Here is a 17,388-nt window from a genome sequence, read left to right on the forward strand (position 1 = left end):
ATCATCAAACATTGCAATCTTCAGGCAGACTCCTTTCGTGTACCACATTATTAGATGAGGCCTTAACTCTGAAGAGATCATAATTATTTGTAGTAATGCAAATGCTTAAAGATGTCCCATAGCATGCTTTACGGCAATATTTGTCGAAAATCAACTAACCTGAGTATAATCAAATAGACTTAGCTAATGGAACATCCACAGGGGGATACTGGTGTATCTCAATCTGTTCTTTATGAGACAATGTATGAATTACATAGATCTATCTAATGTGCCATGCACTGTAACCAAACGTATGAAACTATGTCGATGTGCAACTGCCTAGCTACAAATTGTACAAATTTATGGGTATAAATGTATGAGTGAGTTACACCTGCAGCCCAATGTGGCACACTAGTTCACTTAGCCTTAGTAAACGCAGCCACATTAAACATAAACCATAAAAAATTTTAATAGCAGGAATACGTAATACAGAATCCAAATAAGTAACATGAATCTGCAAAGTATTTTCACAATTTTATATTTTAGTGAAAAGCAGCATCTCTAGGTTTAAATGAAACCTGTATCATCGTCCAACAAACTCCATTCACTCAACGAATTTCAAACAAAAAGTACTCCAATTCTGTTTACAACAATATTTAAAATCATACTTTCTTGATTTATGATTCAGTTTGGACTCAAGTTAACACTAACATTAGTCTTTCGACAGATGTCTAACAATACAGGTTTCAAAAAGTTCCATTTTGGACAGGAGTGCAAGGCAACAATTATCGTGTCTAAATGATGTTCCTAAGAACATTATGGTTATAAAATGCCACCCATATTAGCTTGAAGTGCAGTGGTGATAATGTGAAGACATTCATTACAGCCTTTATGGAATTTTCCACATATATTTCAGCAGAAAACATGTAAAAGTGATCAGGAACATCATATGATGACGGCAACAATAACGAGTTACTAATAATGACATTTGCTTCAGTCTTATTATATAAATACCATATTACAACAATTAATGAAACTTTATTTTGACAAAGTACTATTGTCAATATTTCCCATTGCTTCTGTCACTTGAACTCCTATTTTAATATATCACTGTGGGTTACTTAATTTCTGTTCAGAATCTTTAGAATCAACACAAGCGTACTTTCAGTGATGAGACTATTAAAACAGAAGTGTTACAAGCCAAAATTTAAGCTTCATGTGAGTATAGTATTGTAAGTTTGTGAATTCAAGGCTCTGTTCTTACCTGAATAATAATAGTAATGATGTTTGTCTTAGCAAGCATTCCTGAGAGAACAAAATATTTTTCTGTTTTGATTAAAATAGACCAGCCACAAAAAGCACAGTACCAACAGGAACTGAAGTAGAAATATGCAACTAAGTAGCTGAACAGAATAGTGTAACAACATTACTATAAGGAGAATGACACAATTTAAAATCCATGCAATTTCTTTCCAAGTCACAACCAAAATTTCTAATGAAGTGTGTATGAGGATGGGAGTCCACAAACTATAAATAGATCAGCATTCCCTAAATATTTAAAAGCCACTGCAGTATTGCAGCCTAGATAGCAGCACACTATTACGTTGCAAGAACCATCATGAGAGATACATTCTCATTACAGTAAAAAGCCACACAGCTGAAACTGTCGGAAACCTCAGAAATGCCTATCACTTAATAAAAATAGTCTCAAGTTATTAAAAGTATGACAAAACTTAATAAACGAACTACCTTAGACCAATAAGAAATTGGTGAGAAATCGAAAACACTGACCAAAAACAAACATTATGAAATATAAGACAAAGCATTAGTAAAGATTTCTGAAAACCTCACATTTACTCAGAGAAATTATAGAAAATACACACTATGAAATCATGTTTAAAGCAGATAAAAGACAACCAAAAAAATCAGATTGAAACAAAGCAATTAGAAAGAAAGCACATTTAATGAATTAACTTATTAAAATAAAAATTATGCATTTGGATTAAATTCATATTCTAGTAATCACACTGAGCTCTTTCAACAGTCCTAGTGTTTATACAAACAATTGGAATTATAATCTGACACTACATGATGACAGTTTTGCCACTGATGTTTGTACGGTAGTTACATGATATTTAAAAACAGACAAATAATTAAAAGATTTGATGCATAAAATTAATCTTCATTTAATCAGAATTACGTACAGGGATTTTTAATACAAATATTTTTCACAAGAAATATGGCACTTAAACTGACAATACTATATTGGCATAAAATTTAATGAAACATGAAAATTTGAATTACTACACAATTTACCAGAAGATCCTTTTGTGTCAAGATACACTGTTGATCCAAATCGTTATACCCACTTCCCTAGGAGGAGTGTGTGCTACCCAGTGGCATTTTGGTTATGTCAAGTAGTAACGAAACTATATAACCAGCAATGAATGGGTGATCATTCTAGTTACAGTATGTGTAAAAAACTGGCATAAATAACTTTGCCAAAGAGCAGATGGTTTGGCCTGGTGCTTGGGTAAGTGCATCTAAAAAACCGTGAATCTGGTTGGCTGCTCAGATGCTTCTATCATTAGCCTCTACGGAACATCATTGAAAGATGGTATATCCACAATTGGACAAAAGGTTGTAGGATTACCATGCATTACCTAGAACAAGGAGATCAGAACCTAGCTGCTCTGTATAGTGGGACTGATGGCAATCTGTGGAGACAGGAGAAAATGCTTGAGCAGGCACAAGTGTTTCAAGCTATTCAGCAGACACCGTTGAACATGAGGCCCCAAGTTATGTAACAGCTTTGTTTTCCCATGTTGATCTAACAACATTGTCAGTTACTATAGTAATACAAATGGGATACTTGAGATTGGACTGCATACCAATAAAGACGTGTCACGTGTTGGGATAAGTGACATTTCTTGTGGACCAGGTCAATGGTTGTGCCCAGATGTGCCATCATCCAGATGAACAGTCGTTCAACACATGCACAACACAACAGGCGCAGAACGATGGGGGCAATGTCATGCTATGGGGGATATTCATACGAGACGCCAAAAAACAGCTGGTCATAATTGGAAGCACCATGACAGATGTGGAGAACACGAACATAATTGCAACCTCTGTGTCACTGAATGGTTGATGTATTCCCTGGTCACAATCACAAGGTCATAATCACACTGCAATGGTTTGAGCATCATGATAGCTCACACTGTTGTCTTTCCCACCTCATTAGATCATTATGAAACTAATTTGGGATGCTATTGCACACCAACTACACAGCAACAAACTGATAGCCTGCAGTAAATGGGAACTGTGTGAGGCGCGTGTAGACATATAGCCCAATTTACTAGTGGAAAACTAACAGAGAACTAATGAGTCCATACCATACAGAAGCACTGTTGTATTGCAGTCTGAAAGTGCTACTAGGCAGATGATTACAATTTTTGCCTGATCTCTGCATACTTGCCACCATCAGTTATTTCCTAATGTAGAAGTAGCACAGATAGTTCACATGTGTGCAAATTTTGATCACACAAATAGCATTACTATTAAGGAGGCATACCTCAGTAACATGTTTGCATAATCATGATATTTTTGTATCTTTCTCCATCGTTGAGAAAAATAGCCTGAGTGATGGACGTGTAATAAACACATTTATGCTGTCGCCTGGGTACTGCCTACAGCTTCATGAATATTGAAATGGCAGTTTCTTTCAAATAATTAGCAACATACTGGTAAATTCTCTTGAAGAAGATGGAGTCGTGATTACTGCATAGGACTTCTACTCAAACAAGTAACATATCTCTCAATGCACCAATTTCTGGTAGACAGATCATTATAGCATGGAGCATTTACAACAAAAAAATTGCAATTGTGTGCTTCATATATTGTATTTAGTATGCAACTTCTTTGAACATGAAGCTGTGAAAACGGATTTGTCATATTTTTTGTGACCGTTCTGTAGCACATGCAAACAATATTCATAACACACTTGTGGTCTCCTTTGAACATGTTTAAGTCTACAGACCTCAACAATACTTCGAGTGGTCTCTACATAATGTGTATTATTGCATGCTTCTAAATATGATAGGCCAAAGTAAAAGATTCCCAGCAAATATCACATCTGTGTAGCCTTTTTTTCAGTGTGTAGTGATGGCTGTTTGTTGAGGTTACTCGAGTTTTTATACAATTTGCCATAAATACTACATTTGTGTGGTCATTTATCGGTGTGTACTAATGATTTCCTTGAGATTACCAGAGTAAGAAAAATATTTGCCGCAAGTATCATATTTGCGTGTATTATTTCTGTGTATTTAGATGACCCAGTTGCCACCAACAATAACTTTGTGTGGTCCCTGTTCAGTGTGTATTAATTCCTGTTGCTTGAGACTGCCTCATCGAGGAAACGATTTACCAGAAACACTATATTTGTAGGGTCTTTTTCCAACGTGTGTCAACAAATGCCTCTTGAGATGGCTCGACTAAGAAAACGATTTTCCACAAACATCGCATTCGTGGGGTCTTTTTCCTGTGTGTATTAAATTGTGGGTCTTGAGATGGCCCAACAGGGTGAACGATTTTGCACAAACACCGCATTCGTGGGGCATCTTTCCTGTGTCTATTAATTCATGTGCCTTGAGATTGCCCGAACGAATAAACGATTTTCACAAACATTACATTTGTAGGGTCTCTTCTCTGTGTGTATTAAGCCCTGCCTCTTGAAATGTCTCGACTCAGTAAAAGATTTTCCACAAACATCGCACTCGTGGGGTCTCTTTCTTGTGTGTATTAACTTGTGGCTCTTGAGATGGCCCGACTGAGTAAACGATTTTCCACAAATACCGCATTCGTGGGGTCTCTTTCCTGTATGTATTAATTTTTGTGTCTTGAGATTGTTCGACTGTGTAAACGATTTTCCACAAATTCGGCATTCGTGGGGTCTCTTTCCCGTGTGTATTAATTCATGTACCTTGAGACTGCTCGACTGAGTAAACGATTGTCCACAAACACGGCATTCGTGGGGTCTCTTTCCCGTGTGTATTAATTCATGTGCCTTGAGATTGCCCGGACGAATAAACGATTTGCCACAAACAGTACATTTGTAGGATCTCTTTCCTGTGTGTATTAAATTGTGGGTCTTGAGATGGCCCGACTGAGTAAACGATTTTCCACAAATATCGCACTCGTGGGGTCTCTTTCCTGTGTGTATTACATTGTGGGTCTTGAGATGGCCCGACTGAGTGAACGATTTTCCACAGACACCGCATTCGTGGGGTCTCTTTCCCGTGTGTATTAATTCGTGTACCCTGAGACTGCCCGAATGAGTAAACAATTTACCACAAATATCACATTTGTGATGTCTCTTTGCACTTAGCACAGTGTGGACATTAACATGATCACTTGTACACAAAATTCCATAGTCATCACATCTGAGTTTCTCTGCAACTTGTGTCACAGTATGTGTATTGCATGTGTCACTAAAGGATTTCCTTAAAGTTTTCCTGGTTTCCTCGGATGAAGATTGCTTCTCAGTCTGTTCCACGATTTCTTGTTGTACACTTTCTAAGGAGATGTTTTCATGGTCATCACTGCATTCAAGTTTCTCACTGTTGGCAGCTGATAATGCTTGGTCACCCTCACTCATTCTCAAATGTTCTTTCAAGCTGTCATCAGTGGGCAATACCTCACCACATGACTTACACACATATGCAGGTGCCTGCTCACCATCAATGTGGATGAAGATATGCATTATGAGTCTGTATTTTGAAGGGAAGCTCTGTAGGCAGAAACTACAGTTAAACTTATGGAATTCCTTTTCCCTGATGCTACAACTTAATCTCGTGCCACATAAGCTGTCTTCATGTGAAGTCCGTAACTTGGTATAGTTATGAGACATACCGAAATCTGTTGTCATCTCTGTATCTATCTCCAGATCGTCATTGACTAGTCCTTGATGTAATGCTTCTTGATACGAAACGTTACAGCTGTCACCAGCACTTTGAATGAAACTGAGGAAGGAGAAAAGAGGTGTGAAATGTTGATTTACACGATACAAAAAACAGTATTTCACCATCCACAAAATCAGGGACTATAAACCGAAAGATAAAAATGTATGGGTGTCACAGATAACTTATTCAGTACATGCAAGTGATTTAAAATTATCATGACATTCTGCCAGAGCGATAGAATTTTTATAAGGCAAATGATCACAGGAAATTCAATAACGACCAGTCTCATTCAGTGCTGACTGGGTTTCCTAATTTTTTAGTAGGTACTGTTATTGAAAGGTCTTGTAATATTTTTAAAATACTGTTCAACAATCTTTTAGACCAATCCTTTATTAGATATAAAATCCTTCAGTTTTTGACATAACAGTTTCCACCCAAAGATGAAGGAAAAGAAAAGAGAAATCAATGATTTTAAAATTAAAATAAATCACTCTCTCCAAGTGGATTTTTCTTTGTTTTGGAGAACACTTTGAGCTTAGAGTGTAAATTCTTAAAAGCACTCATGATAAATTTATTTCACAAAGCAATGAAGCATGGCATTTTATTTGATTCCAAATGACTCCCCAACTACCACAAACATCACATTTATTATTGGCTAGGTAATGTGGCCATCAACCAGTTGGTCAACACCTGTACAGGAACACACACATAAATTTCCAGAATGATGAACAAATGTGAATGACACACACAAATTATTCCAACTTTAGTGTGTGTTGTTAGCAGCACAGCTTATGTGTAGCCCTTTCTAATTGACATATTGTCTGTCAGGGAGGATGCCAATGCAGTTACAGCCTCCCATTCGAAAGTATCTTCACAACTCCTGGTCCCATGGAGTCCCAAAACATCCTCAACTGAATCACACACCCCTATCAATGGTGACATCAGCACAAATCATGTACAGTCCATCCTACCATAGTCTTCTGCGAGCAAGTGATGGCAGTAGGTGCATGGTCTACCCATGTAATATCTGGGTCCAATCATTCCACCTGCAGCTACCCCATTCCATCACCATGGAACTGGACATCTTTGAGCTTCCCAATGAGGTCATTTGAGTGTGGATATGGCTGTGGGTGGGTAGGAGCATGCACATACTTGCATGCTATTATTCTATCCTGATTGCTGCTTTTGACTGTTTTGCTTTTTGATGGATATGTGGTTTCAAGTAACCAATGACAGTGAAACATTACAGTTTGCTTTCATCAAAAACTGAAATTTAGCTGCAGTAGATGGCTGTGCAAAGAAACATATTAAGAAATTTTTGTGTCTTGAGTTCGCTCATAGAGGTTAGCCTTAAAAGCTCTGAACAAAATAATCATGGTCTCAGTTGTGCTGCAGATTGTTAATCTCTGTTTTCTTGGATATACTGCAGCTCATATAGTTGTGGTAAGGTTGGGACATGAGTTTAAATTCAAGGCTACAAAAGGCTGTCTAAAATCATCAGACACTAAGTTAACGTAGAATATTGTATCCCACTGACTACAGTACTGTATGTTGAATTTAAAAAGAACACGCCTTTTGAGAATGCCCTATGTAGTACATTTCTTATACAGTTGCTTCCATTTCTGTCGGATGATAAGAGTAGATGCCTGGTGTGCCCACAATCGAAGTGGCTGAAAACACCTCCCACTTTCAAAGCTTACAGATGGCATAGATGGCAGGCAGTGACTTTCCCCTAACACTCCTATCAACACATATACAAGGAGGACACAGCCACAATTACACACATTTCCAACATATTATCAGATTAGGGAAAGGCAATGTATTCCAGCCATTCACATTCTCAGGGTGGAGCAATATCCTTCAAATGTACACTGGATGTGAGTGCTCAGTTTCTTGGATTCTACAGACCAGGTATGCCACATGCTGATCGAATTTTTCTTGTCACTTGGCTTACAGTTGGTGAGGGCCACCTTACAGTAATTATTGTGCAATGTATCATTTTCCCCTGGGTTCAGTAGAACAGGCAAGATTGCTTTCTCACATAAAGCTGAAATTTTCCTACTACTTCAGCTGTTATGTAGCACTACTTGAAAATAAAAAGTCATATCTAGGTTTCTTGCAGCATTACATCCACCCAGTCTGAGCTATCTCCTTTTCTCCCCTCTGGTTTTTAGATTTGTTCCTGACTGATACAGCAGTTTTAAGGGCTATCACAACAATAATAAATCCTCCTCGTCATTACTCGTATTTTTGTTAAGCCAGCTGACAAAAGAAACTATGTAGACAGCTGTTCTGGGCTAAATATTCACTTTAGATGAACAACATTGGAACTATCACCAAGCTTTGCAAGAGGTGAATACTGTAGGTCGACACTTACTTCCACAACAGGGCAAGTGCACCAACAGTGTGGTGAATCTACCTTGCAATAATCATAGTCTGGCAAAATGTAAGCAATTTTGAATATCACCAGATGGTAAAACAATCCTCTGTTTGCTCCAAGTGGTACCCACCTCAGTGACCTTTTGACATGTGTATGTGTGTAGGTTACAATTATAATTAAGCAGGATTAGAGATTAGTTGTGAGAAAATAAATAACTGTGCTGAAGTAAATTCTAGCACTTGTATTCAGAAGACATAGCTCATCTCACAACCTACCAGGAGATGCTGGCATTACACCTGCATATTACTGACATTAATATTATGAAGTGGCTGGCAAAATTTTAGGACAATATTAACAATGCTTCTTGCAAAGAGGATCTTGGCAAATCAAAACAAAATCTATTGTTATCATTGAGAAACTGCCCTACGAATTCACACAGCTAGTGTCTGATCTCAGTCCTCACTTATCCCTCGTACACAGCAAATAATACAGGTTGCCCATCCAGCTGTCCTTACCCCCAGTGGCAACCAGTCAGATACTGTGCCCTGACAGCATGGGAGTATTGAAACATTTACAAAGTAACTTATGTGAAATACACTGATCTTCTACAAATAAAAAGTTTAATTTACTCCACATGTGCTATCAAAACATGAATGTTCCATTGCAGTATAATAGATATTAAACCAATGATACGCTTTTGTGTTATTACTACAAGGCATTAGGAAAGATGACAATTTGAAGGTTTTCACTGTGGAACTCTGTGGTTTCATCACAAAGCCATAAATGTTTGCATCACATGTGATTAATGGGATATAGGGTATTTGTACCTGATGCTCTGAAAGTGCCAAGTCTCATTATTTGGACAGTTATTATCTTTTATGTTTTTTTCTCCAGGGAGTATGGTGGTGGTTTAGGTTTCAAGTATTCTCTATCTTGTTCTTTTGGGATAGAGTAGAACATCAAGTAACACCCCCATCAGGTGCCACAACCCTCAAGCCACCATCAAATGTGTTCTTGAAGACATTGCTAGTGAAAGTTCCAACACTGAATATACCAAGATGTCCCATTGGAACAACCTTCCCATAACAAAAGTGAATGACACAGCAAATATCCTAGTCTTTTGCTGGACAGTCATGGTCCAAGGTGGTAGAATTGTTGCAACACTTGCGTTCCTGATTCATATGCAGCTTTCTGATATTTCTCATGGAGTTCCTGTCCTTTAAATGACACAGTGAAATCCCACAACAAAGCTTGTGACATTTGGGACTTATGGCATCATGTCAAGATTGATTACATGAGCAGTAACACATGCTGTTAACCCTTATGAACTTCAGTTTAATATTATATCTCTTAACTGCAGCTTACCATTTTATTTATTCATAATTTTCCTCAAGAATGTGTTGCCTCATTTCTACCAGCCCTTCTTAATTGCTGTGTAACGTCTGAAAAATAACTTATGATAAACAATAACTTACTATAGTGTTGTGAGAATATATGATATTTAGTGTGCAATTAAAGAGTCTATCAGCATCTCCACAGCACAATGTCATGATTTCCTAATTTTGTGACTTTTTGGTAATAGCTAAGTTATTTGACATGTTTCAGTTGTGTGGCACCCACTTACCATATGAAACATTTACCTTGCCAAAGTGAAGTGACATGCCTGCCTTAATGAAACTGGGAGACATACAGTATGTAAAACTACAATGGAAGGATATCTAGGGAGCGTCTACATGCTAACATGTGGTTAATGAAGATAGATGGCCGGTCTTTCCAGTAGTAAAGGTACCAGCCACCACCATACCATATACTAGGGAAATTATTTTGAAATTCCTGAGGACATGCTGCTCTGCTGTATAGTTTAATGATAATGACATCCAATTGGATAAAATATTCCAGTAGCAATGTAGCCTCCCATAAGATGTCTGGGAGGGGGCTACTCTGGTGGATATCATCAGGGGAAAGAAACAATATCACTACAAGTGAGAGTGTGGAATGTTAAGTCCCTTGATTGATTAGGTGAGTCAGAGAACATGAAATCAGAAATGGATAAGTTGAAGTATGATATGGTGGGAATTAGTGTGGTGCATGGGAGGAAGAAGAACATTTCTGGTTAGGTGAGTGCAGAGTTATCAACACAAAATGAAATAGGAGTAATGCATGAGTAGAAGTAATTATAAATAATAATACAGAAATTTAGGTAAACTATTATGAACAGTACTGTTGACTCAGTTCCATAGGCAACACAGATAAAAAGGCAAAACTATCCATAATTGTACAGGCACATGTAATTACTAGCTCTGTCAATTATGAAGAACATAAAAGAATATATAAGCTTGTACCTAGATAAAATTTTGAAGTGGAGCAAGCCTTTAACCATTAGGACTAAAAATAGTGAATTTCACAAAATGGAGAAACATAGTGCCCCATCACTACACTCATAAATTCTTGAGTGTAGCAATATGTGGAGATACCAATGGAATCATCACATTGTTTCAGTTGTAGGTACAGCTGTCAGTCCATTGCTTGGATACCACAGAAATCCAATGCTTTCAAAACAACTGTGTGACTCACCTCAGAACATTGCTAAAGGGTGTGTGATGCATATCAAATAGGTCTAACCAGGGATATTAATCTTTTACTTCACATTGCTTTGCAAGGAACAGATGTAGATCTAGACATAGCGGTCACACTCATCTGTGAGCATTTACTAGGTGAAAAATGATAAATGTTTACCATGGATATACACAGTAAATGCAGAATTGAATTATTTCCTAAAAATGATTTTGCAACCTCATGAGTCCAGCCTTCCTATACAACAGGTCAAGTGGCTACTACAGTTCAAACACCAAAAAAGCACAGCCACAATTTGGGATGAGAACATCTTGTGCCAGGAAAAAAGAGCTTTACTGAACACAAAGGAAGATCTGATAGTGCACTACAGACAGTATAGCAGAATATTACACTATGCACAGTTTGTTGTCTTCTGAAGTAGTTAGAGCTCTGTCTACCTTGCACAAGATACTTAACACAATTGATAACATTTGTCCTGTAATTTCACTCTAATTCTGTGGTGACAATACTTTCCTCCTATGATCTAAGCACAACTGATCAGTATTCATTTTACTGTCATTGCCAGATAAATCACTGTTTTTCTCCCAAATCAGCCAACTTTGCAATGTGTGCATTAAGTCCTTTTGGGGAATTGTACTGTGTTAGATTTCCCAAATTCAGACATTGGTAATTCTAGCCATCCTTGGTTAGTAGCTTCTCAAGTCACAAAAGATTATTCACCAGTTAAGTCTTCATGGCCTTACTAAAGCTGACTACAGCTGCTTTATGAAATTTAAGATCATGATGGTGGCCTGTAAACTGTCAATACAACAAGCTTATGTTTCCCAATCCACAATGCTGACACAGTATTCAAAGAGCTGTTCACCCCAACATTCATTAATCTGAAGGGGCTTAAACTAGACTCCAGTTTTTGGGTATATAACCACTCACCCTTTCCTCTTATTCATTCTACATGGTAGGAATTAGCTTGTACCCATCACATTGAATTTCTATTCAATTAGAATAGTTAGCACTATACAGCTGCAGACACTTCACCTGCACTTTAGTTTGCTTCTTTTTAATAAAAGAAGTACACTGTTTTTATTAAGGAACCAATACACAAACCAGCTGTTTTATAGAATGTGTTACTAACCCTACTTCTTTGTAATATCTTTACTTACGAATAATAATGAACAATCAATCATGCTGAACATGAACTCACTTAAGGTGAACACTTGGTTAACACCAGCAAAATATCTGTACTGGCAGTGATGTACATGATATTATACAATGTTTTAATGGTTAACAAATTTCAGTCAGCATGAATTACAAACTGTTTTTAGTCTGTTGCATCATTACATGTTCATTAAACCTGAATTGTCAACGTTTTTCTCTTTTCCTTATGTTTCTCTAGCTGACCTTTATGCATATCATTGCTCAACAATGGCCATCAACAAGGAAAACAATTGTGACACCAACAGTGTGGAAAACTAGATTCCATCAACAAGTGCAATTCCATGTTGAGATGTGCTTTTATATTCTTTAAACAGGGCCACTATTAGTAACATTGAGTTCCAAGCAGGGAAAGGGTTGTCATGCAATAGGAAGCACAAAGCATAGATCAGCAAGCGAAACTAAATATTCTGCAGGAAGCAGAACATGGTGTATTGAAAAACAGCACAACTGGCAGAAAGCTTAGACTCAGCAAATTTACATTACCCACACTATTTAAATGAAAAGTTTTTAATTCTGCTGCATTGGGTTCCAGGTGCAAATCAAAGTGATTTCACAGTGTTATGGATGAAGATGCTGAACATTTACTTTTACAATGGTTCAAGCTATATGTGCACTTCCAATGTATCTTTAAGTGGAACTATAATTTAATCAACAACAAATGAGGCTGCAGAAAAAAATTTAGACATTCAAAACAGACATCAGGTGTTTTGCTTGTTGACTGTGTAAGTTCCAAAATAGAAGCCTAATTTCATGCTCAGTGATTGGCAATCAAATGAATAATGTTGATGAAGAAGGAGCAAGCATTGGTTGCATGAATGTGACCAAGTGAGAGAAAAGTTTGCTATATATTACGCCAGCAATGCAGGCAAAACTAGGATTTCTTTACAACTTCTGTCAAGTCAAACCCACAAAATAAAAGGTGACATGTGGCATGGTGGGGCCAGCAGTAAACAATGTTTTTAACTTTTGTACTTGTCTGTAATTCATACAACATAGATGAACAACAATCTTGGGTGATCAGTAAATCTGAGAAACTGATATGTTTTAAGAACATGAAATTACTGCTTTATCTTGCATCTACTCTCATTATTGGAAAGCTTGGATTGACAGTTAATGATAAATGGCTTTTTTGTTTTAATATTAACTGAAGTAAATGTTCACTTTTTACTACCAAATATGTTAAGTTGCCTTCTGCCTTTGAATGAAGGCATTACTGCTGCTATGAAGACATTGTATCACAAGCCATTTGTGCTATCCTTATTGCTGAGAACGAGATGGAAGCATTGGATGCAGTACATGCTGGGGATCAGTTCCATCAGTTTCCTCGTAACACTTACAGAACTGTTTTAGCAATGCCTGGAGACATTATATTGGCAATTTAGATGGTGACAACAATATCACGTCACCTGACTGTGGATTATTTTGCAAGACATTTAAAACCCTGAACCTGGTGTACAAACATTTCTGTCTGAGGTGCAAAATACATCAGAAGAATGTGAGGAGGACAAGACCATTTTGCCTACCCACCATGAAGTGTTAAATGCCTTGGACACTTTAGAAAGTTTTGCTGCAACATATGAACAGATCATTAGTTTTACATACGTTCTCACAGCTGGCCATCTAGTTAGCAAGCATTTTTGTTTCTTTCTGTGGCAGCACGATGTATTGAAGGTTTGCCATTAGAAAATTATCTGCAAGGGCAATTTTTCAGGCATTTTTGTTCCTCTCTGTGACAGCACAATATACTAGATTTAGAACATTATTTGAGTGTATAATTTTTCACATTACAGTACAGTATTTAATGTAAGGGCTTTAGTTTTCATTTTTGCTGTTTGTGTTGTTACTGCAAACCAATGTTATAAATGGGACTGATGTACGTTGTAATATCGTAAAGTTCCTTTTTAATCTTTTGCAATAATAGAATGGTGGATATAGTAGTGTTTTCTCTGATAATATGCATAATATTGCTGTAGTCTGTATATACTGTATGTATATACAGCAAATGGTTAATATACAGAAAAAATGGAACTCCAAAAACTGAACTTTTTAAAAATAACTTCTGGTATTTTGGTCCCTAGGGGTTATTATTTTTCTTTCACATGGAGTAACTAAAAATTTATACTGCTCAAAAAATTCTGCAGTGAGTACTAAAAAACGTACCTTAAACAATCAGATGCATTTCTTATTGAGGCTGCCACCTGAAAGAATACAAAGAATTACTGGTGATTTAAAATTGATGAAACAGTAAATAAATAAAATTGTATTAACACCCACTAACATCTGATTGTTCCAAACAATAGTTGGAAATATTATTATCAAAGAGGCACAACATAACTGTAGCAGTTATTGAAGAAAATTATAAGTAAAAATTAACACTTCATTTCAGCACTTTGCTTTTAGCTTTGTAAATAATTATAAAGACACTGATTTATTTGAAAACAAATTTCCTGTTTGATACTTCAAAATTAAAAGCGTGAAACATCATACACCTGCCATGCACATACAGTAAGGTGAAGTACCAGAGACAAATGTAAAAAATCGTCTGATTTTTATTTATGAAACAGGTAAAGAAAAGAACTGAAAAAAAGTTCTATCTGAACTGCTATTGAACGTATTTTTTTGACAACTGTAGCATTGAATATTATGCCATACTCTTGAGATAGCTCACTGCATGGAACATCGAAGTCGTTAAATGTCACATCAGTTTCATCCACAGAGGAAATTATGGAGTACAGCATGACGTGAAAGTTATAGGAATTATTACATGAAGTGCTGTTATTTTATAGGCATATATCTTACAAAGATTCATGTATTATCATATATAGGAAATGAACAACATGGTTAACAGGAGGACAGTGTCCTCTTCAAATGATTGAATGTGCTTTCATACATACAATGAATACATATGAAGAATCAATGAGCATGTGGACAACTACAATAGCTGTAAAATAAGTGTTACTCTAGTCTAGCAGAAGACCATTAAGATCAAGGATAATCTAAAGATTCAGTCATCAAACCCAGAGATGATCACCTAATGATAAACATGTCAGATTAAACAAACTATTTCACATTAACAGTAAAGACTGAGTCATCTGTAACAGCAAGTTGAATTAAGGCAACTAAATCAGTTAATTTTTTTCAAAAATAATAACTGCACTGAAAATGAGTAATAACAAAGATAAGGGTACTGACAGTCAGATACCTCTAATCTCCTCACACTGATAATTACGGGAGATGTTTCCAGATTGCACCGTCACCGTCACTGTCACCGTCACTGTCACCATCCCATACATTAACTTGTAAGAGATAGTGTCTAAATTTAAAATTTTCTTCTTACTCCTATATCCTTCCCAATTTCTTTACATATACAATGTGATCAGAAGTATCCAAACACCCCCAAAAACATAGGTTTTTCATGTTAGGTGCATTGTGCTGCTACCTACGGCCAGGTACTCCATATCAGCAAATTCAGTAGTCATTAGAAATCATGAGAGATCAGAATGGGGCACTCCGCGGAACCCATGCACTTCGAACTCGGTCAGGTGATTGGGTATCACTTATGTTATATGTCTCTATGCCAGATTTCCCCACTCCTAAACGTACCTAGGTCCACTGTTTCTGATGTGATAGTGAAGTGGAAACGCGAAGGGACACATACAGCACAGAAGCGTACAGGGCTACCACGTTTGTTGACTGACAGAAACTGCTGACACTTTAAGAGGTTTGTAATGTATAATAGGCAGACATCTATACAGACAATCATATAGGAATTCCAGACTTCATTATTCACTGCAGGTATTACGACTGTTAGGTGGGAGGTGAGAAAACCTATACTTCACCATCGAGCACCTGCTCATTAGCCACACATGACACAGGTAAATTCCAAATGACGCCTCGCTTGATGTAAGGAGCGAAAACATTGGACGATTGAACAGTGTAAATTCGTTGTGTGGAGTGAAGAATCAAGGTACACAATGTGGTGACCTGATGAGTGGGTGGGTGTATGGCAAATACCTGGTGAACATCATCTGCCAGTGTGTGTAGTGCCAACAGTAAAATTCGGAGGTGGTTCTGGTGTTATGGTGTCATAATGTTTTTCATGAAGGGGGCATGCATCCCTTGTTTTGCATGGCGCTGTCACAGCACATTGACGTTTTAAGCACCTTCTTGCTTCCCACTGTTTAAGAGCAATTTGGGGAAGGCAATTGCAGCTTTCAACATGATCGGACACACCTGTTCATAATGCATGGCCTGTGGCGGAGTGGCTACACGACCATAACAAACCTGTAATGGACTGGCCTGCATAGAGACATGATGTGAATCCTTTAGAATACCTTTGGGATGTTTTGGAATGCTGACTTCATGCCAGGCATCACCGATCGACATCGATTCCTTCCCTCAGTGCAAACACCTGTTAAGAATGGGTTGCCATTCCCCAAGAAACATTCCAGCAACTGATTGAACGGATGTCTGCAAGAGTGGAAGCAGTCACCAAGGATAAGGGTGGGCCAATACCATATTCAATTCCAGCATTACTTGTGGAGGGCGCCATGAACTTTCAAGCCATTTTCAGCCAGGTGCCCGGATACTTTTGATCACATAGTGTATGTCCTCTGTGGTCTTCCAAATATTTATATCCATTTCTGTTTTCCATGTGTCGCTGTTTAAGTATGTTTCATGGTCTTTCTAGACTATTTTTCGATTTATTATGTTATCTTGTGAGAGTCCAACTTCTTCTGTACCTATGACCCATTTTGAACTGTTTTTGCTAGTGCTTGCTACCTCGAAGATCTGCCTTGTGAGCCTGTAGTCAGTCATCCTGTGATGCGTCCACAGAATTTTATCCCTTTTTATCTATAGGTGTCCGTTATTGTTCCTGTCTTTCTATAGATCCCTCTAAAGGGCCTATTTATCCAAATTCGTTCACAGAAAACTGATCCAAATATTTTCCTGAGAATTTTTCTTTGCTGCTTCTCAGTCAGTCATTTTTGTTTGACCATGAATCACAGTATTTTCTACAGTAAAGAGTTATTCCAGCAGTAGTTTTGCATTGACTAAAATAGATTTTTTGTTATGACAACTCCACATCAGTTGACAAGCTTTTGAGCAAGAAACTCCTGAAGCTACCTTTGACAATAAGGGAGGACCTCACTTTTGAAAGACTGGAGATTTTGAACAGTGTGATCTCAAGATTTCAGTTGCAAAACTTGTGGACAAATGATGGCAGGATGATGGTGAAGACCTAAAATGGGAATGATCAGTCTGCAATGCAGACAGGAC

The 17,388-nt window shown here is 37.3% G+C and overlaps 1 protein-coding gene across 2 annotated transcripts in view; it reads right to left on the reverse strand.

Annotated features, from left to right (window-relative positions):
- Window positions 1–1,830: 1,830 nt before the first annotated feature.
- The window catches only part of LOC126426819 (zinc finger protein 70-like), a 72,199-nt gene continuing 56,641 nt past the window's right edge, over window positions 1,831–17,388 (reverse strand). The window contains exons 8-9 of one of the 2 annotated variants that reach the window (XM_050088839.1): window positions 14,269–14,306; window positions 1,831–5,999 (exon numbers count right to left, since the gene is read on the reverse strand). In XM_050088839.1, coding sequence (XP_049944796.1) covers window positions 4,613–5,999; window positions 14,269–14,306 — 1,425 coding nt within the window. In that variant the 3' untranslated portion in view covers window positions 1,831–4,612. The remainder of the gene's footprint in view (window positions 6,000–14,268; window positions 14,307–17,388) is intronic. The other variant, XM_050088840.1, reaches the window with a different exon arrangement.

This window comes from Schistocerca serialis, chromosome 11, assembly GCF_023864345.2.
Source record: "Schistocerca serialis cubense isolate TAMUIC-IGC-003099 chromosome 11, iqSchSeri2.2, whole genome shotgun sequence".
NCBI lineage: Eukaryota > Metazoa > Arthropoda > Insecta > Orthoptera > Acrididae > Schistocerca > Schistocerca serialis.